Source organism: Lacerta agilis, chromosome 9, assembly GCF_009819535.1.
Source record: "Lacerta agilis isolate rLacAgi1 chromosome 9, rLacAgi1.pri, whole genome shotgun sequence".
NCBI lineage: Eukaryota > Metazoa > Chordata > Lepidosauria > Squamata > Lacertidae > Lacerta > Lacerta agilis.
Window position 1 is genome coordinate 2,682,624 of NC_046320.1, and position 27,623 is coordinate 2,710,246.

The 27,623-nt window shown below is 43.0% G+C and overlaps 1 protein-coding gene across 1 annotated transcript in view; it reads left to right on the top strand.

Annotated features, from left to right (window-relative positions):
- The first annotated feature begins 1,319 nt into the window (after positions 1 to 1,319).
- Positions 1,320 to 27,623, top strand: part of BOD1L1 (biorientation of chromosomes in cell division 1 like 1) — a 38,172-nt gene continuing 11,868 nt past the window's right edge. The window contains exons 1-14 of the mRNA XM_033160675.1: positions 1,320 to 1,598; positions 4,880 to 5,004; positions 6,635 to 6,825; positions 7,795 to 8,421; positions 8,738 to 8,887; positions 10,975 to 11,144; positions 11,981 to 12,095; positions 12,528 to 12,672; positions 14,192 to 14,267; positions 15,144 to 20,754; positions 22,163 to 22,230; positions 23,511 to 23,580; positions 26,979 to 27,052; positions 27,399 to 27,483. Of these exons, the coding sequence (XP_033016566.1) occupies positions 1,320 to 1,598; positions 4,880 to 5,004; positions 6,635 to 6,825; positions 7,795 to 8,421; positions 8,738 to 8,887; positions 10,975 to 11,144; positions 11,981 to 12,095; positions 12,528 to 12,672; positions 14,192 to 14,267; positions 15,144 to 20,754; positions 22,163 to 22,230; positions 23,511 to 23,580; positions 26,979 to 27,052; positions 27,399 to 27,483 (7,786 nt within the window). The remainder of the gene's footprint in view (positions 1,599 to 4,879; positions 5,005 to 6,634; positions 6,826 to 7,794; positions 8,422 to 8,737; positions 8,888 to 10,974; positions 11,145 to 11,980; positions 12,096 to 12,527; positions 12,673 to 14,191; positions 14,268 to 15,143; positions 20,755 to 22,162; positions 22,231 to 23,510; positions 23,581 to 26,978; positions 27,053 to 27,398; positions 27,484 to 27,623) is intronic.

Below are 27,623 nucleotides of genomic sequence, written 5' to 3' on the forward strand. Positions count from 1 at the left end.
CAACTGCAGCCACTTCTCCTCCAGTGGTGGGGGGCCGGGCTGCAGCCACAGCAGCTCTGGGGAAGTGAGGGCAGCAGTGAGATCTTGCAAGAAGCTGCAGCCATTTCTCCTTACTTCTGCATGGACAGGCGGGGCACCACCCCTTGGGATTCTGCTGCCCAAGGCAGCTGCCTCTGTCCATCTCATGAACAGGCTGGCCCTTCTTGTTGTTGTTCAGTCATGTCCGACTCTTTGTGACCCCATGGACCAGAGCACGCCAGGCACACCTATCCTTCACTGCCTCTCGCAGTTTGGCCAAACTCATGTTAGTAGCTTCGAGAACACTGTCCAACCATCTCATCCTCTGTCGTCCCCTTCTCCTTGTGCCCTCCATCTTTCCCAACACCAGGGTCTTTTCTAGGGAGTCTTCTCTTCTCATGAGGTGGCCAAAGTACTGGAGCCTCAACTTCAGGATCTGTCCTTCCAGTGAGCACTCAGGGCTGATTTCCTTCAGAATGGATAGGTTTGATCTTCTTGCAGTCCATGGGACTCTCAAGAAGTCCCCCAAAGTAGGAAAACACAGGTTCAGTACGAGTAGGGTTGTACTAAACATAGTAGAATGCAGGGATACACATCCCCCTAAACATTTTGTGAATCTTTGCACTTTTGTCCATTTACTATATTTTTTTTCCCCAATTTGAACTATAAAATTGTGCTTTTCTTGAGTCAAAAGGAGAGTATCCCTAAACATTTTTTTTAGAAAAAAAAGCACTGAGTAGAACACATTTTGCATGTTCAATCCTATCATTCATCAGGTTCGCAGCTTCAGTTCTTGGCATCTCCAGGTAGGATTGAGGAAGAATCATGCCTGAAACCCTGGACACCTGCTCCAAGTCAGTGTAGATAATATGAGCCTCAAAATGGTGCATGGTCTATAGTCCATTCCATTCCATTCCCCGCCTTTTCCCCAGACAGAGAACCTAGAAGGAAGGGCTCCAGCAAAGAAACAAGAGCAGCCAATCACAGCCAAAGCCACATTCCCGGGGCGGAGCCAAGAACAAGGGGGAGTGGCCTGCAGAACGTCGTCGCACGTCTGTTTTGTTTGCCCCGCTACTGCTGCTGCGCGCACGCGTACTTTGGCCGGCGAAATAGCCGTCCCCCCCGGCTCGCCTTATGGGCCGACGCTGCCTCTCTTTTCCCCCTCGCGTTTCGTTATCTTGCACTTCCGGCGCCGTCCTTTTCCGCTTCCGGGTTGGGACGGAGAGGGTGGAGCGTCGCGGGCGACGACGACGCTGCTGCTGCTGCTTCCTCGGTAACCAGCCGCTGTGTGAGGAAGCGCCATGTCCAGCAGCGGCAGCGCCGTCGCCGCAACAGCAGCACCAGCAGCGACGGCCTCGGCGGCGGCGGCAGCAACAACAGCCTCACCTCCAGCCCAGCCGCCGCCGCCTCCCCCTCCGCCGCCTCCTCCGCCGCCTCAGCCTCAGCCTCCTCCGCCGCTCCCCGGGACCTCCTCGGCCGCCGCCGAGCCCGAGCTGGTCTCCCTCATCCTCAACCGCCTCAAGAGCCAAGGCCTCTTCGACCAGTTCCGCCGCGACTGCCTGGCCGACGTGGACACCAAGGTGAGGGGACGGGGCTCGGGGTCCTGCGGGGTGGGGGCCCTTCGCCTCACGGGGCGGGTCGGAGCACCGGGTGCCGCCTCGGACCAGCCTCTGGCGGCAGCAGGGCGCCCTTCTGAGAACGTCCCCCCGTCGGATAGCAGAAGCTCTTCCTGTTGAGTGCCTGCCTGCCTGCCTGCCAGAGGCGTCGAGGCGAAGGGCTGCAGCTCGGTGGTAGAGCCGTGTGCTTCTTGCATGCACAGGAGGGACCAGAGCCCTGTCCTTGGTATTAACGTTATTGCTATTAGGCTTGTTTACACACACATCCGTCCTGCCCCCCACCCACAAGAGGGACTCAAGGCGTTTGAAGGACGAGGATAAGAATGCTGAAAACGCAGAAGAAGAAAACTTTAATAGACTTAAACCTGTCCATCTATCTATCAGAGGCTCCACATTGCGCCTGACATTGGGGGGGGGGGCGTGTGCGGTCGTGCAGGTGCACGTGCAACTGTTGAATCAGGAGGAAGCCCAGTGCAGAGCCCAGCCGTGCAGCATGGCATTCTGCTTGGCCACTGGCCAAGTGAGCTTGGGGGCTGTCGTGATGGGACTTGTAGTCCCCACTTGGCCTGCCCCAGAGGCAGGACGGGGGGTGGTGCGGCAGAGGCAGTGACATGTTGGTCATAGGGCAGGGTGTCTGTCCTGGGGGGGGGGGGCTCAGTCCCATCCCAAGAGACATTGAGGGGCTGAAGATACCTCTGCCCCCTAGAGTTGGGGTGTGTTTCTCAAACTTGGGTCTCCAGCTGCTGTTGGACTACAACACTCATCATCCCCAGCTAGCAGGGGTGATGGGCATTGTAGTTTGGAGACCTAAGTTTGATAAACAGAGATCTGTTAAAACCATACAGATAATTACAGTAATAAAAACAGCAGGGCACCTCCCATTAAAAGCAGTCTTTTCCTAAAGGCCTGTTGGAAAGGACAGTGAGCCTGCCTAGCATCTCTAGGTAAGAAATTCCAAAGTTTCCTGGGAGCAGCACCACTGAGAAGGCTTCTCTGTTTGAAGCCCCAAAACTGCCACCAGTCAGTGCAGGCAATATGTAGCTAGACTTGTTTTGAGGTAGCTTCCTGTGCTGCTGTGGCTTGGGGTGTGGAGTAGAAGCTTTGGGTTGGGCTGCTGGCAGACTAATGGGCAGAGCCTGGCTGTGCCTGGCAGTTTGGGATGTGTGGCTTAATGGATGTGGGTTTTACCTAAAAGTGAAAACAGAGACAAGTATAAAACAGCTCTTCTCCTTTAATTCTCCTCCTTTGTGCTGTGAATTTGCTCCTTAACCAGAATTTTTAAGGTGAAAGTCGAAAGCATGAGGTGTCAGGTCAGACAGAAGACCTTGCAATCCTAGTTACCAGGCAATTGAGAAATATACCAAAGCTCTTCCCTCACCTGATCACTATTGTGAATGCTCATTCATCGCCTGTTTTCCTCTTCCCTAGGGTAGTATCTTAGTGACATAGATCTCACTGTGGTAGGAAATTTGTGTGTGGACTGTACCACTCATATGATAGAATGATTTGCAATTCAAAAACATGCTTTGTGCGTAGAGAATTAGATGTTGAGGAGAAAGGTTCTAGTCTAGTTGCTGGCATGCTGGCTTTCTTCATGTGAGGATTAGTAGTGGTGGTGGGTAGACCATGTGAACTTTCCACCTGCACTTAGAAAAGTTACTGTCCAGAGACAATTTTCCTACCTAATTGAGAACCAGGCTATTGTAGTATGCATTGAGTGCAGATTTATTGTTGAAAGGCAGCTAAAATTTCAAATAACAGTAGTGTGTGAGGATGTGTCTGCATCTATACTGCAAGTGCAATAGAGTACTCAGTGCTATTTTTCCAGACAAAGAGGTGTAGGAATTCACCATGAATGCCTCCCTTGTTCTCTCACAATGGCGCCCACCTGAGAGGCACCAGAACTGAGTTCTGGCTGAAAAAAAGCCACAGGTTCTTGGTTTAAAACAAATTACGGTATGCTAAATTTCATAACAATCCAACTTCAAGCCATGTCTGGCTTCTTAAAATTAGCCTTGTTTAAACCAGAATCCCCAGGCTGAATATAAAACCAAGCAGGGATTTTATTAAAACAAATATTTTTTCTGTGTGGTATGCAAGCCGGACAGTTAGATTGGACTCATTCAGGCTTTTCAACATAGTGCTAAACCTGTCAGTTTGCATTTCATAAGTGCAGAAAGTATTGATCTGATGTGTAGAGATCTTTCCCATCCTATTTAATTCAAGAGGGTTCTGGAAGCTTCTCTGTGTGAAAGAAAAGCAAAAGGTTCATGATGTTAGGGTTATTCTTTCAGAGAAGCTGAGTACAGCTGGCTTAAACTGGTTGACATATCTCTTCTTCAAGGTTATGCTGACTATACTATAATAAGAGGCCAGAAGGAGCGTGGGTTTCACTTTCACTTTCTATCTCTTTTGCTTCTAGTGTGGTGTTCTGTACATAGTATGCTTGGTGTTAAGGTTTAGTCTTATTAAGCTATTGTATGTTTTTAAGACTGCTGCAACTGGATTTCTTATGGACAGTGCCAGTCCTCAATGTATTGGATTTGTGTCCATCATGCTCATTTTTCTTCTGTAGCAGTAAAGCTCTGCTGGATGGAATACAATTGCCTCTGGTCTATTTCTTTGGGGGGGGAATCCTGCAGTGTATTTAAGTTTTTACTCTGCTAACTATACACTGGAATCTGCTCTGGATCAATATTGAGTAGAATTTCAATGCCAAAACCATGGTTAGTGTTATATGTAAATGCAGCCAATTTCAGCCAATATGGAAGGCTTAGCAAGTGAGATACCTACTCCTGGCTTAAGACCTGTTGGCAGGGAAATTTTCTTTAAATTAAAACATTTGTTCCTCTGCCCCAGTTAGAGAAGGCTGGTGTGTATTATGTATTTCCTCCCCTTTTTAATTGAGTCACTTTAAGCTATGGTGTGTTATCAAACTAATAGACTAGACACATTAAGTCAATGGGCTTAGTTAGTGACTAGCATAAATCCATGGATTTCAGTGAGACTTCTACTGAGTATGAATAAGTGAGATCCAACCTATAGATCTTAAATTGATTGGGTGGTATTCAGCTAAGTTTTACTCAAAGTAGACCCATTGAGATTAGTAAATATAAGTCCATTAATTTCAATGGGTCTACACTGAGTTAAACTTAGTTGAATACCTTCCATTGTGTCCAATCTCATAAATGCCAAGGATATGCTGATAGGAAGTTTCATTTAGCATGTCTCATTTTTCCTTTTAGCCTGCTTATCAGAACTTGAGGCAGCGGGTGGACAACTTTGTTTCCAACCATCTAGCAACTCATACATGGAGTCCTCACCTGAACAAGAACCAACTGAGAAACAATATTAGACAACAGGTTCTCAAGTAAGTTTCATTCCTTAAAATGCAGCAATGCCTAATGTAGTTGCATTGGAGAAAACAATACAGGGGTCCAACAAAAGCTTTTTTAGTGGTGTTCAAATACCCGGTAGCTGCTGACACATCATAAATTAAAACATCCTTCATTTCAAGACCAATTTGAAATGGGTGGGAGTGGGAAGACTGCTGTTTGAGTCATTATGACAACTTACTAGTCTCTGAATTTAGTAGGAAGTTCACAGAAATATAAGAAATCATACGTATTGGATTTATCACATATGCTGCTCAACCTAAAAAATTGGATCTCTCAATTTTTTTAACATAGAAAAGGCACTTACTAGTTTCAAGAGCAATTTAGGGAGTAGTGTTTAATAGATTACCATGTTTCAACTTGAGGATATTACAAGTGTAGGCTTTGCTATGTTTAAATACAAATAAATTCATGTTTATTTCTATATCAGCTTATTATATTATTTTGAAAGCCAGATACAGTGGAACCACGGGTTGCGGACGTAATCCGTGATGGATGCACATCCGCAACCTGCAGTGTTCACATCCTGAAGCAGCGCATCTGTGCAGGCGTGATTTGGCGCTTCTGCGTGAGCGGTGAAACCCGGAAGTAACCCATTCCGGTACTTCCAGGTTTCCCGCAGTCTGCAACCCAAAAACACGTAACCTAAAACGTCCGTAACATGAGGTATGACTGTATTTACTATAGCTGTCTTCAGCACCATTGGGGTACAGTTTACCCCAATTATCAAACAAGCATTAAAGGGAAATAGAGCTTTTATACAGTCTCAGAAGGTACAATTTAGGTTCATTAAATGCTTTAAGTGTCCTATGAGTTAATACCAAACTCATTCTCCAAGTGTGGAGCCTTATGTAGGCAAAATGGCACCATCCATTCACAAGTGGGAGTTATCGGCAGGCTTGTGGCGTCTCCCCAGACTTGCAGAACATAATAAATCTTTAGTGGGGGAGCCTTAATGGGGACAGGGGCTACACTTTTACCTAAAACCATTTTGAAAATTGGTAATACTTTTAACTTTTTAATTGTGTGTGTGTGTGTGTGTGTGCGCGCGCGCCTGTATTGTAATGACCATAGTCTACAAACAATGAAAATTTGATTGACTGACTTAAATAATAGTATTTCTATCGGCTTGAAAGAAAAATGAAGTATTATTTTTAGCAAGTGTATTCATTGTGTGTGCTTTAGCACTTTTATCCCCATAATGGGCAGCCAAGTATTTCCCCCCTGCTCCTCCCCAAGAAGTAAACAAGTTTGAAGCTTTTTTATTATAGTGCATTATTATTATAAGAGAGCTGGAGTAGTGTAGTGGTTAAGAGTGTGACCTATGAACCAGGAAGATCCAGTTTCAAACACTGCAGTAAATTTCATATGTGTTGTTAGGCTAGTGACTCTCTGTCACTATCATATACATGCATGCTTTGTAATATGCAGATGAATCTGGAGTATCTTATTAGGCTGTTGAGAACCCCAAGGACATATATGATGAAGTTTTTGCACAACTGAAATAAGCTCTTACTATTCTTCCTGTACAGAGTTATTACAGGACCAATATGAGGCTAACTTCTAGACAAAAATATGCTCTTTTATGTTGTTGTTTTGTTTCAGATCTGGAATGCTAGAATCTGGAATTGACAGAATAATTTCTCAAGTTGTCGATCCAAAGATCAATCACATATTCAGGCCGCAAGTAGAGAAGGCTGTCCATGAATTTTTAGCCACATTAAGCCACAAAGAGGAGGCCAGTCCCATTGCAGCTGCACCTGAGGAAAAACCAGACACTTCTGTTCTGATGCAAGGTATTTATATCCATTGCTCTCAGCAGAACTGATGTGCTATGAAGTCTTAATTTGGAGCTTGGTGACTATGTAAGCAGATGGAAAGGTATCAAGGAAGGGAAGTTGAAGTTTAGCCTCCCAACTTCTAAGTAAGTGTTCATGGTGTAATCTTACCAGTATAGGAGATGGTCTGAAATTGAGTTGAGTCCTAATTAATTATCATGATTTCCTCCAAGGATCAATTATATGTAGGGTGATTCTGTCATTTATTCTACTCATATTGATCCAGAGCAGAACTTGAATGTATAGCTAGCAGAGTAAAAACTTGAAACACGTTGCAGGATTCCCAAAAAATAGACCAGAGGCAATTGTATTTCATCCAGCAGAGCTTTAACTGCTACTGAAGAAAAATGAGCATAATGGTCACAAATCCAATACCTTCAGGATTGGCACTGTCCATAAGAAGTCCAGTTGCAGCAGACTTAACTTGCAATAACTTATAATAAGACTAAACCTTAACACTAAGCATACTATATACAAAACACCACACAGTTGGAGAGAGAGATGAAAAAGAGAGTGAAACCCGGGCTCCTTCTGGCCTTGCTATTAGAGTCAGTATGACCTTGACGGAAGAGATAACAGAACCAGTTTAAGCCAGCTGTACTCAGCTTCTCTGAAGGAATAACCCAAACATGTGTTTCTTTCACACAGAGAAGCTTCCACAACTCTCTTGAATTTATTAGAATAGGAAAGATCTCTACACATCAGATAAATACTTTCTGTGCTAAGAAATGCAAACTGACAGGTGCCCCACCCACCCAAAAAATCTTTGATCACATTGGATGTCCACCATATATACATGAAACCTGCAGTATTCCCTCCCCCCAATTCCTCAGGTTTCTTTTTTGCTTTAGTATATGAGACATAAATGTAAGAGCAAATTTTTCTGACTAATGGATGACATTTGTTCTTTACTTAACTCTTTTGAAGGTGTTCCTGCTTCCACTCCAAGCACAAATGTTGCTAATGACGCTATGTCCATTTTGGAAACGATCACTTCTCTAAACCAAGAAGCAAGTGCAGCCAGGGCATCCACAGAAGCAACAAATCCAAAGACTAATGACAGAGTTCCCAAAAGACTCCTGTCTCAGCAGAGCATAGATGGTGGTATAGAGAAAGACGGTGGCATAGAGAATTCAGAAGATCTGCTAGATGGAGAGAAATTGCTTTGTGACTCTGCAGAAGAAAGCTCTGAACCAGTATCCAACTCAGAAGATGTAAATAACTTATTTTCTTCAAATGAAGAAGGGAAAAGTCTGTCAAAAGAAATTAACAGTTTGGTTAACCCAAGCAAGGAAGCTGTGCAGGAAAGTGATGAGCAGAAAAGTAAACTGATGGCCCAAAGTGATAGGAGACTAGAGAGCATGGAGAAAGGAGAGAGGAAAAAGGAGAAGAAAGAAAAATCTGAGAAAAAGTTGGACCGCTTGAAAAAGAGTGGGGATGATCTAAAGGCTAAAGAAGAGAAGTCCATGAAAGATAGAGAGTCAGAATCAACCAAATATTCAGCTCTGGAGAAGAACAGTAGTAAGCACAAAGCAAATGAAAGTACAAAAGAAGGTATAAAAACCACAGGTGGCCACGCAATATGAGGGTGGGGCGGGGCTATTGATAAGAAAATTCTAATTTCTGTAGGATGCTCTCTGGTGTTAGAAAGCAAATATTTGCAACAGCATTTTGTTGTTTATGTGTACTTAAAGGAGTGCCATTTTTTTATCTGCAATTTGATGGCAAAATTTAAGAGACCAGAAGCAGCTTTCCATGCAATGTTTGAAGGATGCAAATTGTCAAGCCTCCCCCAGGCATTCATGTAAGCCATTTCCACTTGCATGTGGGACTCTGGGCCCATGTTATAAGAGATCTTCCTTTCTTTCAGAACTAGTTTTGGAGGATTCTGATGTTGACATACTCAGTGATATCACTGTTAGCTCTGTGCACACCAGTGATCTTTCTTCCTTTGAAGAAGAAAGTGAAGAGGAAGTTGCACTTTCAGACAGCACAGAAGAAGGAGAGATCGTTTCTGATGGTAAGGTAACAGTCCTGAATCTGCACTGGATTTAATTCCCTAGCCAGGATAAAGCAAAATGTGAACATATTTCTATAAATATGCATCTTTGACCACTAGTCCTAGTAGCTAGGGATGCTGGGAGTTGTCCCAACAGGTGGGGACCCAAGTTTGAGAAATAATGTGTTATACTGATGTTGATACAGAGTTTAAGTTGTTAACATCTGATTGCAGTAGTGGTTGGTGTGGGGTGCTGTTACTTCCCTGGCCTCTCAATACAGGTGTCACTACCAGTAATCATGAGGTTCAGGGGCGAGGCAGGAGAGAGGTTCATGCAGGTGCTGCAATGGAGCCAATCAAATGCTTCCTTTACTGGGTCTTCAGTGCACGAACCTCCCTGCTGATTTGCCCCTCTTAGCTACCAGTAGTGACTTGATTAGGAAGCCACACCATTTTGCCACCTGCTACTATCTGTCCTAAATGCATACACATGAGCGTTCATGCAGGCTCGCACAAACGTACACACTGATATCTAGGTACAAAACAGGAAAAATATTTTTCATCAGTATTGACATGAAATCACCCAATTTTTTTGAAAGTGATCAAAAATGAATTGAGCATATTGCAGAACTGTGGGCACAAAACTTTTAAATTAATCTGCAGCCAAATGCTAGGCTGGTTTTTATCATCTCATTAGTCCCATTTCATCTGTTAATTGAGAGTACTGTATAGTATAATCTAAATGGGGTGTTCAGTTAGGGCTGTACACATGCCTCTAATCCACCATGTGACTGAAATCTGTGGCCTGTGGATCAGGTTGATATGCCCTGTGCCTCCTGGGGACCACCTTGGAGCTGTCCCCTCAAACAACTGGGGGATTGGAGCACCATTTTTAATGGGGCTTTAAAATGATCAGGGATGGTGATGCACCATAACTGTGCAGAATAGGATCCTGCCTGGTGCTGCTTTGCAAGTGGCTTTCCTGCAGGAAATCTTGCACTGCAACACCCACCACCCATGGGATCAATGCCTCTGCTCAGCAGCTGTTGCATCAATTCTGTGGGGAATTAGGCAGGAAGGAGACTCGTGGCATTGGGCCTACCTTCTCCCAGAAGGCAGCTGCCAGCCAGGTAAGTCTTGAATGTATTGCACAGTTTTCTGGCCTGGGCTGGTCCGGTTTATCCACCTCTGCTTCTGCCTGCTGTCCCATCCTCTGACAGCAACAAATCTGGACCAAGACAACCTGACTCAGAGCAATTCATGGCTGTGTACTCGAGTTGTCTGAGTGCTCCAAATATGCCCCATTTGGCTTGGGCCTCATCTAAACCTAGGGTTCATCAGGCCATCTATTCAAATGCTAATACATTTTCTGATTTTAGTGGATATGCCTGTGCTACATCACAAATTTAATACCAATGCATAGCTTCAAGCAATTGTTGCCGAGACAGCTAGGTATTCTACAATCCTATTTCAATTTCCAGTATCCTTTCGTAGTAAAGATAGTTACATTTATTTCAGTTGCAAGTTCCAACTTGCCTTGTAGCACCTGGGTACTAAGTGCTCTATGATGCTCTTTATTATTTAAAAATTAATAAATAAACTTTTTAACCCCGACAGATTTTTGGGATTTAAGTTCTCCCTTAGTTTTAGGTGTGTGGGAAAACAAGGCAAGAATTTGAAGAGATCTGTGCAAGAACAGAGTGTTTGTCAACTTGCTGGGGCAGGGGGAGCTTGCCTTGGGTGGCTGATTTTTCACTTCCAGCTTCCGCATTGAGTGCTGCTCCAGTAGCTCCCCTGACTGCCAGTATCAGATTTTGAGGTGAAACACAAGGAGCTACAATAGGAAGAAAGGCAGAAAGGTTCTTTTGTTCACATGGAATGGAGCATTCTGTCTTTCCCTTTCAACCCACCCTAGATTTGACTTTTAAAAACATCTTTCTGTTAAGGCGGGGTACTTGTGTCCTTCCAGCTGTTTGTTGGGCTCCAGTTCCTATTATCCCTGAATTTCGCCTGTGCTGATGGGAGTTGGATTCCATTAACATCTTGCAGGGCACCAAGTTCCTTATCCATGCTGTCTGGTAACCTTCATTGTCTCAATGTTTCTCTAGATGATGAAGAAGAACATAATCAGGTTAAAACAAAGCCAGAGGCTGATTGGGCCAGCAATAAAAAAACAAAATCTGGGAGACACGCTTACGTCCATAAGCCTTACCTCTACTCCAAGTATTATAGTGACTCTGATGATGAAGGGACTGTGGAGCAACGCCGCCAGTCTGTTGTAAGTTTGGTTTATTTTTTAGAGGGGAAAAAATACTTAGCAAAGAAATGAGAACAAGAAAAAAATCGAAACCACAAACACAATACATGTGTAGACATTTCAGGGATAAGAAACTTTCTCTCCTTTGTTCTGGCCTATTCTGGAATGCTTGGGACACAAACTAATACAGTTTGGACCAGTGTTGTGCCATTCTCAAGCCTCATGCTTATTATCAATTAATGTGGCAGTTAGCCATTCGTAATGATACCTCTTCTGACCTCCAGTCTTTTCAAGAGGCATTTCTGGAGACTTTGCCTTGGTGTGCTTATGTCCAGTAGACTTAATGGAGGGAAAACTGAAGAAAATTAATAAAGGTTTCATGTCTTGAGGAAATCTTAATTTCTTTATCGGATAAACTTCTGTTTGATATACAAAATTACTGCAGGCGTATTGATCCATTAGAGAGGGTTTTGTTTTGCATTTCAGAATAGATTGGTACTGTGTCCAAATTGAGTTAATTTGCTTGATTACAATTTCTGGGGGGAGGGGGTTTACTTTGCAGACAAGAAAGTACAATCGAAAGGGTGATTAGGTTTTTAAAAACATATTCTGGGTTTATTTCAATAAAACAAAAACAGTTATGGCCAGCATCTAAAGAAGCCTGTGCATGACAGGAATAGGGTTTTCAGGTTTTGCTTTCTTGCAGCAGTCCTTCATACCTGATTGAGTGCCACTGAAGATACTCTTCTAGCCTTCAGGGAAGCTTTCTGGGGAGACATAGAGGCTGCTGCTGGAAGCAGGGTAATGAAAACATGCTTTGGATCCCATCATATGAACTCCCATTTTCTTATCTTCAGGCTAGAGAAAAAGAAGAGAGGCTGTTAAGGAGAAGGCTTAACAGAGAAAAACTTGAAGAAAAACGGAAACAGAAAGCTGCAGAAAAAACGAAAACACTGAAAGATGCAAATCAAGGTGCTGAGCTGTATTTCAGACGAACATTTCTTGTGCTGTTTTCCATTTGCGAGTTAGTTCCTTTTTTTGCACCCACCTAGCAGTTCGAAAGCACGTCAAAGTGCAAATAGATAAATAGGTACCGCTCCGGCGGGAAGGTAAACGGCGTTTCCGTGCGCTGTTCAGGTTTGCCAGAAGCGGCTTAGTCATGCTGGCCACATGGCCCGGAAGCTGTACGCTGGCTCCCTCGGCCAGTAACACGAGATGAACACCGCAACCCCAGAGTCGGATACGACTGGACCTAATGGTCAGGGGTCCCTTTACCTTTACCTTTGCTTTTTTGCACAAAAGAGTGTATACTTGATTTAGTACTTGCCAAACAATTTATTTTGTTTTGCATCCAACATAACAATATCAGAAATTGCAGCTTGAGACTTTACTGTGTCATTCTAGGTAGAAGCACTCAAAACCTGGAAGAAACTCCTGCCAGAGGACTTGAATTGAAAGCCAGCGGTGCCAGCATCAAGGATGTGCTGAAAGAACAAAGATTTTTAGAAAAGAAGGTAGCCCTCAGCAGGAAAAGAAAGAGAGAGTCAAGGTACTTGCAGAGGACATGAAATTAGTATGTTTTGCATATTACAAAGTGCAAAGCCTTTGAAACTAGTATAGATACAGTTTGAAATAATTTGAACCCCCTCTAAGGTTCACAAACCTCTGGGCTGGTGTTCACATTTCACCCATCCAAGATAATGTTACTACAGTGGTGCCCCGCTAGACGAATGCCTCGCTAGGCGAAAAACCCGCTAGACGAACAGCATTCGCTAGCAGAAGGCTGCCCCGCAAGACGAAAAGTCAATGGGGCTGCCTCGCAAGACGAAAAGAAAATTTTCGGCGCGAAAACCTCCGCGCTGCATTGCCGATTCGCTAGACGAAAAATTCACTCTACAAAGACACTCGTAGAACGAATTATTTTCGTCTAGCGGGGCACCACTGTAACAGGCGGCAGTCTTTTAAGAGAGCACATTGCAGGGAAGTTTTGATCCCAGAGAGCTTCAGTTTATGACATCTAACATTTTTTGGAGTACAACTGAGATGTCAGGCTGCATTCTGTTTTAGCCCTTTTCTAGCATTAATGAAAGTATGGGAAGGCATCTTTTCAGCAAACCCACTAGTGTGAGGAGAGTTCCTCCATGTGAGGAGAGTTCCTCCACTAGTGTGAGGAGAGTACCTTCCTTCACCCTTGGTGCATCTGTCGCCCTCCAGGAGTCTCTGCAGGTTTCTTAGGGGTCTCACCATTTAAGGCTCTAATTTGCCTTTTTTTTTTCATTGTAGCAGTCCCCAGTGCAAACAGGAGCTTTATCTTTTAAAAAAACCAACCGTAGTTGTGTATATTTCAAAAATAGAGCATTCTTTTTGTCCAGACCTATCTTTCATCCCTAATACTCAGCCATCCATTAACTTCAAGAATTGGTCTCCCCTTTATCCAAGTCAATCTTGCTCTTGTGTGTTGTGCACTTTGATCATACTAAGCCCTTGTGAAAATATAAGGCCCTCATTATTTCCTTAAAATACTCTTCTTGGTGAGGGGAAGATTCCAGGAGCAACATTTTCCTAAGAGTATATTACTCTCATTTAGTCCGCCGACAGTGTTGAAATTCTAAAGTATATCCTGGTGGACACTATTAGAGTATCTGCTGCTTCTGCAGCTTTGGGGAGACAGCTCCACTTGAAGAAATTTGTAGAGCTGCTACAGGGACTTCTGTCCATCCTTGCACTACAGCCTCCCCTAACCTGGGGTCCTCTAGATGTTTTAGGCCAGTGGTTCCCAACCTTTTTTTTGCCATGCCCTACCTAAGCAGTTCTAAAATCCTGAAACCCCGCCCCCCCTGGTGTGACATATAATTCTTATTAGTCAAAAAGTGAACTGTTCACATGGAGGAAGCCTAAAAGGCCATTAACTTGGTCTACACAAGCTTCCAAATTGCTTCCCTTAAAAATCAAAGTGCCCCACATTTGGAACCACTGTTTTAGGCCCATAAACTGTGACCATTGGCTACACTGATAAGTGATGATGGGAGTTGTAGCCCAAGACATCTCTCGTTTTATTATTCTTTCAGGCATGAAGAAGAAGGCAAGAAGAAAAAATGTGAACAACTTGAGGAAGATCCTGAAGAACCTCAGAAGATTACTGAAGTAAGTCCCTAATTTAAACTTTGGTTCTTGCTCTGTAAGACTGTAAGCTTGATCTGCACCTTTAAAATTCAAAGAGATGAATTATGACCATTATTGTCTGCATGTGTAGTTTAGCAGTACTGTTATATAGGTTTTAAGCCATTAGTATAATGGAGAAAATCTTAACTACTAAGATTTAAATTAGATTGCTATTAACCTTTTAAAAATGATTTAATATTCAAAATTACATGCTACACAATATTTTGGTCAGCTAAGCTTTGGGTCTGTTTTCCCCTGACCACACCCACCTGCCCTGCATCTGTAGAGACACTGCTGGAAAGCCTTAACAACCAGGTTCCCAACCAACTGGCTGTTGGGTGCTTGGGAAGTGCTGTGCAAGGAACTTTTAACCAGTGGGTTAGCTTGCCTACCTGTCAATAATCTGATGTCGTAATGAAGTCAGGTGGTTGATATGCTGGCTGCCCCACCCATCTGTCCAAATTGGTCTGGGGGGGGGGGAGAGAGAGAGAGAGAGATCTAGCTTACCAGGCCAAGAAGGTTCTCCAACCTGACCTGTTATCTGGCTGGCTTGAATTCTGCAATATGTCCCTGTTGATTCCAGTGAAACTAATTTGTTTATTTTATTCATAGAGTTTGTCCTCATCTTCTTGCTTAACATAAAGTTTACCAGTATTAACTTCCAAGCCAGAGTTTGATTTGATAGTTTTATCAATGTAGAGGAAGAAATAAGGTGTGTCTTGTTAGAATGGCTATGCAGTTAATTCTTCCAATTAAATTCAAGGATTTCAATTCAGACAGTGAGCGTGGGTTTTGGCATAATTCAGGTGAAAATAGCCTTTTGCACAAAGAAATCATACTTGCATTTTTATATTGTAGGGTGTTGAAAAGCCCTCCCCAAAAGAAGTGAAGGCCAGTCAAGGCAAAAATGAAGCAAGTAAACTTGTGAGAAGACTTTCAGAGACGGTGTATTCAGTTGATGAAACCAGAAATGATTGCAAGGTAGAAAAAGAACACAAAAGAAGACCATCTACTTCTCTTCAGGTGGAAGGAATGCAGCAAGATACTGAGCCCCGAGATCCCAAATCTCAGATTGATAGAGCAGAGACCAGCTCGGAAGAACCTCAAAAGCAGAAAAATATACTTAAAAATGAAAAGCATGTTAAAAAGGATGATTCAGAAATCCAGAGTTTTAGAAGTGCACCCAGGAAAGAGGCCAGATCATCAAAAGATAAAAATGAAAAAGAGAAAAGTATTTCTGAAGATAAATCATTAATTAAGCATAAATGTAAAGGAGATGGGTTTCATAAAACAGGTGATGAGGCTGAAAATCTGCCATCTGAGAAAGGGCTGAAAAGCGAGGAGAATCTTCAGAAGCATAGCCAGCTAACAAAATCTTTTTCAGATGACAAAGCTGAACGGAAGAATAAGCACAGAAGTGAAAGGAAAACATCAGCAAACAGCAAAGACCTGAAAAGTGTTTCTGAACATGGTTTTAAAAATGAAGAAAGTTCACGTAAAGAAAACAGAAAAGACAGGCAGGGTTCAATAGATAAATCCAGAGCAGACCACAAGTCTAAAAGACTGTCAAGTGATTTAAGGCCACAGAAAGAGTCTCTGGGTGCATCAAAGCAACATAGTTTTGTAACGTCAAGGAAAGGGGAAGGTTACTCAGAAGACAAACATGATGCAGAATCAACAAACTCTGATAACACTTTAAGGCAAGGTGATAGTATACAGAAAGACAGGCGAAAATCAAAGAATGCTTTGGAAGAGAAGTTACTGTTAAAGTCCAGGTCCAAGAGTCACACCAAGCAAGGCAAAATACCTGAACCTGAACTACAAGAAAGTTCCTCCAAGCAGGAATCAGGACAGAAATCCGGGCCTAATTCAGAAGAGAGTGACCCAGATAAGCAGTGTAAATCCAAAACTGAAATAAAAGCTTTTGAAGAAAATTCTGTAGAATTGGACCCTGACAGTGGAGCACATTCCGTTAGTAGTTCTCAAAAAGACTTCAGTCATCGAGTTAAGTCACAGTCAGTAGAAAAATCATCTGCAAAAGAGAGAAATAAAAGTGATAAAGATTTGAGTAGTTCAAGACTGGAAAGGAAATTGTCGGCAGAAGGTCACAAGAGCAGAAGTTTGAAGCATAATAGTAAGGACATGAGAAAGAGAGAAGATGACAACAAACCAGATGACAAAGGTGTTAAACAAGTAGAGACTCATGCAAAGTTGCAAGAAAATCTGCTCACAGATAAAAGAACAATTAAAAAATCAGCTAGTGAAAGCAGAAAGGGAAGTTTTTCATCCCAAGAAATAGATATAGGAGAAGAAAAATCATCAGCAGAAACACCTGTAGTCTGCCCTTTCCCAGCCCTTCAGAAGTCAGTCTGGACCAGTGGGCACATGTTACATTCTGAAGAATGCCAAGAGCCAATGGAAATACTGTCAGAACAAAGGGACAGTAATGCACAGCATCAGATAACTCAACCTAAAGAAGAAAGTAATAATTCACAACAAGAAACTAAATTAAAAAACAATGCCAAAGACCAAATGCATCGTAATTCATTGCAAGAGTTGAATAAAGCTTTGCCTACAAAGGAAATCTCCAAATCCTCCCCTTCCAGTTTCAGTAACCCCAAACAGAAGTTTGAAAAGATTCCTACAAAGGACATGGATGTGCCAAGTGATGGCTTTAAAAGTGAAGAAAGTTCTCCAACCAAGCAGTTGTCAAATGAAGGTGTTTTCCATCAAAAATCTATGGATATGACTGTTGCAGAAGTCAAAAACCCTTTGAGTGATGTATCTATGGAGGAATCTTTTAATTTGGACAGGCCAGCTAATAAAGATACAATTTCAGACAATGAAGCACATACTGCTAAAATGGAACAGCATGGTAGCATTGTATTCGATGGTAACATAAAAGAGAGTGATATCACTGACATGGAGATTTCTAATGCAGGTGACAAAGGGCTCCCAAGTTGTAAAGAAGTGACTGAAGAGAAAACGAGTGATTTTATATGCATTCAAGAAGGTACTATGCAAAAGCATACTGGAATTGATTTAGCTGGCAGTATAAAGAGTAATCAAATGGCCAGCCCAACTGTAGTATTTACAGGGGTATGTGCAGACAAAGGCAAAACAAATGAAAACCATACTGTCAGTACTGTAATAGAATTGTCTTCAGGGTCAGTGACCAAGAACACTCCAGAAGAAATTGGTGAAATGTCCATGATGGCTAATCGAGGTGATTTAAGAAGAGTCACTGAAGATAAAAATGAAAACAATGTAGTAGGCAGCAGTGTAGGAAGCAGCAGTTGTGTTAGCATCAGCAATAGCATGGAGACTGATGTGACTGTTATCGGGACGAGCACAGAGAGAACTGCTGGGAGTGCTGTAACAGCTACTAGCACTGGAGGAAGCCAAAGTGAAGAAGGTACATCAATCCACTTGCAAAGAGAAGGCGATGCCACTATTACCTGCTCAGAAGAAAAAAGTGAGGCTGCTTTGAGCTGTACAAGTATAGAAGCAGATGAAGGTTTCACTGTGGGATGTTGGACCCCAAATAAGGAAGGTGCTCATTCCATATCAGAAAAGTGCTTTGATGAATGTCCTGTCACAGCGACTGAAGAAAGTGGTGCTGGCACTGAAGGACTTACTGTGTGTGAAAGTTCCTCAACCAGTACAAAGGAGGAAGAAAGTGGTGAATGCATTGTGAATTATGCAGAAGAGCATTCTAAATTAATCAATGAAAGTAGGGTAGAACAGACTGTGAATAGTGTTGAAGCAGAAGAGAAAGATGATGCTGTAACCAGTGCAGGTTCTGAAGAAAGGTGTGTGGCATCAGTCTGTAGCGGTACAAGCAACTTTGACAGTGCTACTACCTGCCTCAGTGAAGTAGAAAGTGATGGTGCTGTAACCAGTGCGGGTACTGAAGCGAAGGATAGACCTGTGACAAGTGAAAATCCAGATGAATTTCAGAGTAATACAGCTGGAAGTGAGCGTGCTAAAGCTACTGAGGGTGCTGTGACTTGTACGGCTGCCGAAAGAGGAAGTCTTGGCTCTGGCATCTGTTCAGTGACTGGCACTGACTCGCAAGATGAGCGTGCTGTGACTGGCGTGTGTGCTCAGATGGCAAACAATGTGGCAACTGGGCCACATGCTGACAAGAGTGAAGACATTGTGAATGGTGAGAGTGCCGTCACCAGCACAGGCATAACAGCAGAAGATGGCCCTGAAGCTGCAGCTGCGTGTACTGGTTTGGAGGACAGCAATGAAGGTTTTGCAGCAGCTTCAGATACACAAGAAAAATATGAGTTTGCCACAGACAGTACAGCAGCTAGAGCTGAAACGAACATCATTGATGTCAGTCAAGGTTCCTATGACGATGAAGGTTGTGTGACTAGCACTGGTGCAAAAGAAGATGATGAAGAAGGTGAAAATTTTGTTACTAGTACAGGGAGAGGGAACGAAGAAGCGGAACAGACTTTGACCTGTACAGGAACAGAAGAAAGTGAAAGGGTGCTGATTTGTGTTGGAGCCACAGAAAGTGGAAGTTCCTCCATCTGCCTTGCTGCAGGCCAGCTTAGAACTGACTTGGGTGAGCTGACCTCAGATGTCAATAAAGGTGCTGTTGACAGCATGACAGGCTTAGAGAAAGACTTGAAAATTGATGATATCCACAACAGTACAAAGGGAATAGTTGAAAGTAGCACCACTAGTGTTGGTGTGGCCAGTGAAAATGTTATGGCATTTGGTGCAAAAAAAGAGTCTCAATTTACTGAGAATTATGAATGTGACGTGATTAGTGCAACCTCAAAGCAAGGTATAGATCAAGAGTCTGCTGTGGAAGAGAAGAATGAGGATGCCACATCTTTCATCGAAATCAGGAAACCTGAAGGCCCGTTTAGGATGGACTCAAAGAAAGTAGCTATTCTCTCAACATCTGCTAATGAAGATGAGAGAAGTGAAGGTGAGACCATCTCTACAAGTGTGGTCAAAGTGTGCCCTACCTCTGCACAGTCTTCTGCTGAGCACATTGATCAAACACCACTTGTTGCAAAAACAGTTGAAAACCTTGAGAAAACCCCAAGCCTCATCAGTACAGAAGATTTCAACACCCCTATGCCTAGCACAGCTGTTGAATATATGAATCAGGATGGAAGTGCTAGTAAACAAAATAACATTTCTACAAGTATCTTGGAAGAATTTGAAGCCCCTATGCCAAGTGCAACGATAGAAGATGGCAAAAGTGCATTTCTTACTATACAAGCTGCAGAAAAGACCACTACTGTGGAAATGAATGCTATTCCCATGCCCAGTATGTCAACTGGAGGTGCTGATGAAGGCAATACAGTTCATAGCAAAGAGGAAAGGGACGAATGCACTGTGATTTCCACAAGCATAGTTGAAGAGCTAGAGGCTTCCATTTCCCAGGAAAGAACTGAAGATGCAGATGAACATGTCCCCTTAAGATTGGAGCAAACTGCTGACACAGCTATGATCTCGACAAGCTCAGTAGAACAGGTTGAGACACAAGAGATTGATCAGGTCTGTAGAACCCAAGGAAGTTTTGAGACTTCCACTATCTCTACTACAGAAGGATGTGACAAAACCATCCATGGTGCATTTGTGCCAGTAGAAGCTAAAGAAAGAACTAAGGATGCTGGAGTTTCCACAGATGGAGCAGAACATGTTCAGGAAGCTACAAGCCAAGAGATTGAATTAGAGGTTCAAAGTACTGAAAAAAACAACCAGAGTGCTGTAATTTTGGTTCAGAAGGGAGGAGAGTATGATGCTCTTGGACTTAGTGTTGCCACTGCTAAACCTGACACACAGTTGGTTGCCTTGAGTGCAGACAAGCCAGAGGATAGTATAGCAGCCGGAATAGTGGAAGAATGTGACAGTGTCTCTGCTGTTGCTGTCTCAGAGAAAACTCCACTTGAATTTTCAAGCAAAGAAGTTGAAGATGAACATGTGCTTCAAAGAGAAAGCCAAAGATTCCATCAGGGGGAACCGGAGGTTGCTTTGGAAGAATTAGCCACAGATAACACCACAAGCACAGAAATGCCTGAAAATACAGTGCAATCTGATAGCATAGGAGAAAGCCTTGGCACAGAGATTTTGAACCCTTCTGTCACTGATGGAACATCCACTGAAGACCATGTGCATGAATGCAGAACACAAGAGAGTGGGCAACATAATGAAGTTCCATCTGGTATGCCACTGGAACAGAAAAGTGGGGATGTGAATTTAGCAATAGACTATATTAGTCACAAGCCAGTATTAGAAACTGACCTTGGTGAAACAATGGATCTCCCCAACAGGAAATGCTCGACTTCATTACTTGTCGAATTGGGGGGAAATTCCAAGGACAGAGCACTTGGAGGAGCAACAGTTCAGGGTAGTCACTTGGCTGACATAAATGCTAAAGTGGATGGCCATTGTGAAGAGGAAGCGTTTTCTCAAGGGAGTGCAGCATATCAGTCTGGTAAGTTCCTTATGTACTGCAATATTATGATATTTCGGAATTTAATGTTTGATTGGGGTGTGTATGAAGTTAAGACTTTGGAATCAGTTAGCATAAATAAGCAAACTGCTTGCATTTGATCAAATATACAAAGAAGTAATATAGTAAACAAAAGTTGAGATTTTCCTATTTAATATAATTTAGCTAAGAACAGGATTAGGGTCAACTTTAGAATTTTAAGGATAGCAGCTAGGCTATTGGCTAGAATGAAACCTTCATTTTTTGGTTATTTAGCAAAATTTATATACTACTCTAAGCAGTTTTATTTACAATATTTCTATGAAACCCCAGAGATCAAATTTCCAAAAAAGGTGGCAACGATCAATAAAATTCAGTGAATCATTGTGCTAAAACCACAGCAGAGAGAATATGCATCTGAGGTTAAAATTATTGGGAAACAAAAGGTCTCTCTGTCTGCTGCCTAAAATATATTGGTTTAGGTATCTGGCAGGTAAGCATTATTTGGAATTACCCATTGAAATGAATGAACATGACTAAGTCAGGTATAATAACTACAATGGGTAATTTAAACTGAGTAAAGCGTACTTGAATACCACCCACACTCTTTAGCTGCCACATCTGACTTCAGATAGTGGGGGCACTTTGAAACAGTAACTGTTGAAGTATGAAGTAGTGCAAAGAATCAAAGCCTTTATAAAATTAAAAATTGTCTGACAAAAGCCTTTGAAATCTTGGTGTGTAAATATTACGTTCTTTCGTCACTAGGGTTATGTTGGATTTGGCTATATCTGGAAAAGTTAGGAATTTCTAGAACTGTTCTGTTCTGTGGAACAGACAATAAAGTTCCTGTTTAACTTCCTGACTGGGGTATCCTCTGATGCTATGTCATGGAAGGCTTAGTTATTTTAAACCCACCAGTTCCTAATGAAACACAGAGAATGGAACAGTTACCTGCACCAGAAGCTTCCAACTTTAATAATCTTGTAGCATAGCCTGAATGGAGCGATAGATTTGCTTGCATTTGCCTAGATATAAAAGGCCACAGAGAGGAAGGAATCATGCAAGTAAGTTTAATTGTAAATTCTTTACTGAAGAGAGCCAAAGGCACAACAGGGACACTACATGCCCATTTCATCCCCCAAGAGGAATGTAGTTTGAGGTCGCCTGCTTTGTCAAAGAGCACAAAGCATAGAGACACTGTCGATTCATATGCTAGCGCCTTGTAAGAACATGCTGAATACTGAGCTTGCTGTTAAAATAACATATTAATAGAGTGATGCTTGGGGTTCTAGACAAAAGACTCAATAAAGGAATGCAGTTAATAGATGACATCAAATATTGCAAGACAGCAATAACATTGCAAGGAGTATAATCAAATGAATATAAACATTTAAATTGCTTTTGTTAGACAGCAAAGAAATGCATCCAGTTGTGGCTGAAGAGCTGGAACAAAGAACCAGGATGACAGCTACTGAGGTATTATGGTGTTTTAAAAGATTTTATTCTTTATACCTTTGATATAGTTTCTTGACTTAACTAGGGAGAAAAGTTAATTCATTTGAATTCTTCCCCCCACCCCAATAAATTTATATTGAAACCTTTTCATCCTACAATACGATATAAAACAAACTTATCTAAAAATAGAAAATGAAAGAAAAAGCAAAGTAAATTCAAAGCCATCTTTCAAAGGTAGATCTTAATCTTACGTGTCACACAGAAAGGGCTGGACCCTCCCAGCTCTCACCCAGGAACTTTCTTTTCCCACCCTGAGACATCTTCCCTTTCCAGCCTTTCACGCAGGGTCATTCACCAGCCAGCCATCTCCCTCATGTGCGTACAGTCTCCTCAGTGATCCCGAGTAGAAACCACTCAAAAAAAGAAACAAGAAAAAGAATCGGGAAGGTTTTATTATTTTAAGCTTTTCTCTCTAAATTCACTCCAAATTGTACACAGAATCCTTTCTCTCTCAGCTCTGTCTCTGCCAGCTCAGAATGTTCTGTAATCTCTCCATCCATGGTTCCATTCCACTTCTCCAACATCATAATTCCACTGCAATACTATTTTACTTCTCCAGGCACCTGTGTAAAGGTCCTCTCCATTCCATCATCTACTGCCTCCAGCTTTATCATTCCACTCTCTTGTGCTGGCAGTCCTTGTTCTGGCAATCAATATTTTTCTCCAAAGCTTCTGTGTCTTTAACCTCATCTTTCTCTGAACCATTTTCATTCACCATCTTACTCATCTCAGTTTGGATCTATTTTAGTTGCTCATCCAGTAATTGCTGTATGATGCCAACAGTCAATGTCCAACAGGGGACATTGTCCAACAGTGTTTTTGCCATACTGAGTGTTCTTGGTCTTACTGACAACTCACTCTTCACTTTAAGGTTTATAGTCTCTGTCTTAAAAGCTTGAGTCTCTCATCTTCTTATCTGCAGACCTTATTCTTTTCCCACGGTTTCACTTTGCAGCGAGCACTTTCATCAAAGGGATGGAAGGTTGAAAATAAAATAAAGCTTTCTAACTTTTAGAACACCCCTTAGCCGTTTATGTTGATACTGCATGTCAAATTTCAGACTCTCAAAGGAACTTTTCTGGATTTTATTACCAGAATATTCACATTTTCCATACAGACATTTTCATGCCTGTGAAATAATGGTTATCCACTTTAGTTTAAGTACTGGATAATTTAACAGAGCATGCCCTAACTACTAGTTTTTGGAGTCCTGAAATATTTTCCTTCCCTTGACATCATAGGACCCACAATGTAGAAGCATGGAAGAAGAAAACCTCTCTGAAGAGATTCAGCCAGAATTGATTTCCAAAGGTAAATTCCTGTTTCTAACAGCAGTGATAAACTGTTGCAGGTTATAATCTTCAGGATTATATTTATAGAATTAAATATTACATTTCATAAAACATCTGATCCACAAGAGGAGGTTAGTCATGCAGCCCCGATTGTTCCTGGGGTTTGTTGTACATGCACAAGAAAGCTCATACCAAGAACAAACTTAGTTGGTCTCTAAGGTGCTACTGGAATGCTCTTTTTATTTTTTATTCTGTTTTGACTATGGCAGACCAACACCTGTAACTGTTCCTGGGGAGTGAGACTTGCATTTAGTGCAGCTTAATTTAAGTGCCGAATGCAATCTCTGCTGCTCTCCAGTGGGTGCATATCTTACCAGATGTTATAAAAGGTCAGGCAGTTGACAGGTGGGTGTCAGAGGAAGCCCCCCAGAGGGCTGACCATGTTTGCTGAACAAAAGTGGTTTCCCACCCTTGCCATAGTGTTTAGTGTGCTAAACTGAACTAAAAGTAAATGTCTGAAAAACTATTCTGCTGCACTAGCTGTTTCAGCATTGGAGAGAGAGATCTTAAATCCTCATGTCAGTTGAGCCCCCCGCCCCATCCTTTCAGTTTAAGTAAATTTAGTGTACCAGTAACGCAAATTTTAACCCTCATCAGGTGTTTTGTCTGCAGTAGAACTACTGCACTATTTTCAATTTTACCCTGTGCATTATTGAATTTAAAATCTGATAGTTGTATACAGCCAAGTAGTTCCATCAGTATAAGGACTTCCAGCTGTGCAATGGAATTTCCCCTCCCTCTCCCTGTGTGCCCCCTAAATCTGTTCTGGGTGTTTCCCCCCCACCCTCAAGAGCAAATTTGAGAAGGGTGCAGGGAGGCCATGGGTAGAGGATGTTTGTTGTACATATGGAACTACTGTGCCAAGTACTACCCTTGGTGATTTTTTTTCCTTGAAAGGAGTAAAGTATTTCACAATTTCTAAGATATTTACAAGGGAGTCCTTTTGCTTTGATATTTAATTCATATTATATAAGGCAAATGTTAAATTTACCAAGCTTTTATTAGAGACATTTTTAGAGCACTCCCTCTGCTTTGTTTGAGATTATCCTACCTAGGTAAAAGGAAGTTGTTTATAAAATAATCATGTCTTCTGTCAGGGCTGAGTGTGCACAGCAGACAGTGAATTTCATAGTTTGAAACTGCAAGGAATGTAAACACCCCATTGCTGTTTGAGAAACTAAGATCCAACTCTGTCTTTGACAGTATATTTAACAACTGAAATGTTCTCTTGTAGTTTAATGTAGTATCAATGAAAGGAACCGTGTACGTGTTGTCAGTGGTTTAGAGAAAGAGCATTGTTTTTGGAAGGGGTTCTTGGATTAATACCAGTAGCTAGCTATATTCTACGTTTACAATAGGAAGTTCCAGTAAATCAGAATTTTAAACATTTTAAAGTTGGAATAAGCAACTGGGAGGCACAGGCTTCCTGCCTATTGCTCAGCATAATCCTTCAACCCTAAGAGGCCTCTCTCTGCAGTGCCTGGGAGCGAGCAGCCAACATGCATAAGAAAGAGAGGGCTCTTTCAAAGCCTTTGCTGCTGCTCATGATGGAAACGAAGGGTTAAAGAGCCCTTCTACTGTCTCCTGACTGCTGGAAAGTGAGTCAACACAGGGAACAGGCTACAGGCTTATGCACATCTGACACTTGACTCCCTTTCCTGACAAGTGACATCAGAAGAGGAAACCTGGTTGGTAGCCTCTGTGTTACTCGTAGAATTGGTACTACGAGATGCTGCCCGTGAAGTGGCCAATCAGAATTTGGATATTGGGTCAGAGGTGTAGGAAGCCTCTCGGGTGCCCGGGGCAGCATTGCTGCGCCGAGGCACTCTCCTGGGGGCAGGGCGACCTGACGCATGCGTGACGTCATGACGCATGCGTCAGGACAGACTGCGCATGCCCGGGAATCCGGACATGTGCAGTCCATCCCACTGGCGCTGCTGCTCCAGCGGCAACCCGGTGACCAAGCGCCAGCCCCTGGGGCTTCCCCCTCCATGCTGCTTTAAAGCATCACGGAGGGGGAAGCCCCAGGAGCCGGCACTCGGTCACCGCTGGAGCAGCAGCGCTGGCTGAGATGGACTACGCGATCCATCCCGCCGGCGCTACTGCTCCAGCGGCAACCCGCCGAGCGAGCACCGGCTCCTGGGGCTTCCCCGTCCCGATTGCATGGGGCAGCCCCATAGCGGCACCGGCGGACGGACCCCGGACAGGCCGTAGGGCGGAGAGGCTTGCTCAGGTCTGCCTGTGGGGCGGGGCTGGCCCATGTGTCATCCCCTGGAACCCGGGGCGGACTGCCCCCACTGCCCCCCCTCGCGACGCCCCTGTATTGGGTAGGGGTGGCTGAGCACAGAGTGTAGCTGCTATAGTCCCAGAAAAATTTCCTCTGAAATAAGCCTAACCTATAAATAATAGCATAACGGGGGGGTGATTTTTTAGTGAGAGTATTTCAGTGCTGTTGCTGAAATCCACATGAGCAAATTTATATCTAATGGGGATAAAATGCATATGCATTGGGATGCAGTAGGCCAGGCATTGCCAAAGTTGGCCCTCCAGCTGTTTTGGGACTACAACTCCCATCATCCCTAGCTAACAGGGCCAGTGGTCAGGGATGATGCGAATTGTAGTCCCAAAACATCTGGAGGGCCAACTTTGGCCATGTCTGCAGTAGGCACAACAGAACAGAAATCGTGCTGTGGCGGCGCAGCAGCAGCGGGAGGCCCCATTAGCTAAAGTGGTGCTTCAGGTTAAGAAGAGTTTCAGCTTAAGAACGGACCTCCGGAACGAATTAAGTACGTAACCAGAGGTACCACTGTACAAGTTTCTAGCTGAAACATGTTTGCATGGTTCTGAGAGCACTTCTTAGTACAGTGGTGCCTCGCAAGACGAAATTAATTCGTTCTGCAAGTGCTGTCGTATAGCAAATTTTTCGTCTTGCGAAGCACCAACGGGGGAATAGCGGTTTGACGGGGGGGGGGGAATCGGAAATTTTTTCGTCTTGTGAGGCAAGCCCATAGGAAAATTCGTCTTGCGAGACAGCCTTCCGCTAGCGAATGCCTTTCGTCTAGCGAGTTTTTCGTCTAGCGAGGCATTCGTCTAGCGGGGTACCACTGTAGTTCTTAAAATCCATCTTGAGCTTTTAGTTAGCGTACTGTTAAGGAAATGTAAGTATAAATCAGGAAGTCACTACTTTAAATCTCATATCTGCCAGAAGTCACTAGGAAGCTGTCTTCATCTACAATATAGAGATAATTGGTTGACCTTACAGATTCATGAAATGATTGAGGCACTGCTTTGTAAAGCACTTTGAATGCTCAGTGCTATTAATAGCCCTTTTTCTGCCTTTCTGCTTTTGTTTTTTAGCACTTGAAACAACAGACACTTCAGTTGTAACAGAAGCAGTAGAAGTCCAAGTTTCTAGAGAGAAATCATTAGAGGTTTGCATTTCTTTCTTGTTCTACTTTTCTTTACTGAAGATTTTTTTCTTTTTAAAGAAAAAGAGATTACAATTTTTTTAGGAGCCTGTCTGTCAAAGGCATGATTTCTATAGTGGGATAGCTAAATGAAGCCGCCTTGTTCAGGGGCAGTATCTCTCTTGATAGCAAACAATGGAGGCAAGCAACCATGGACAGCTGTAACTTTGATGCTCTGCTGGGCATCTTCCCTGAGTGATGCATCATGACTGGCTGCTGTTCAGAACAGAATGCTGGACTAGTTCCACTTTCAGTCTTGTTCCAACATGGAAATATTTGCTCTCTCATCTATTTCCTCTCCTGCTCTTAGTTGCAGGTAGAAATACCTGATCAGAAGGAAGAGAGCTTCATGCCAGAAACAGACAGACATCCTGGTATCGAAGAGGGTGAATCAGGTAGTTTACAAATAAACTCTCCTACCTTGTTGTCTCTGGCGAACATTTGACTAGTTTGCATGGGGTGGCTTGCAGGCCAATCTGATTTAGGAAAAAAAACCACGTACAAGGTTTCAGCACTCATTATCCCAAGTCTTCAG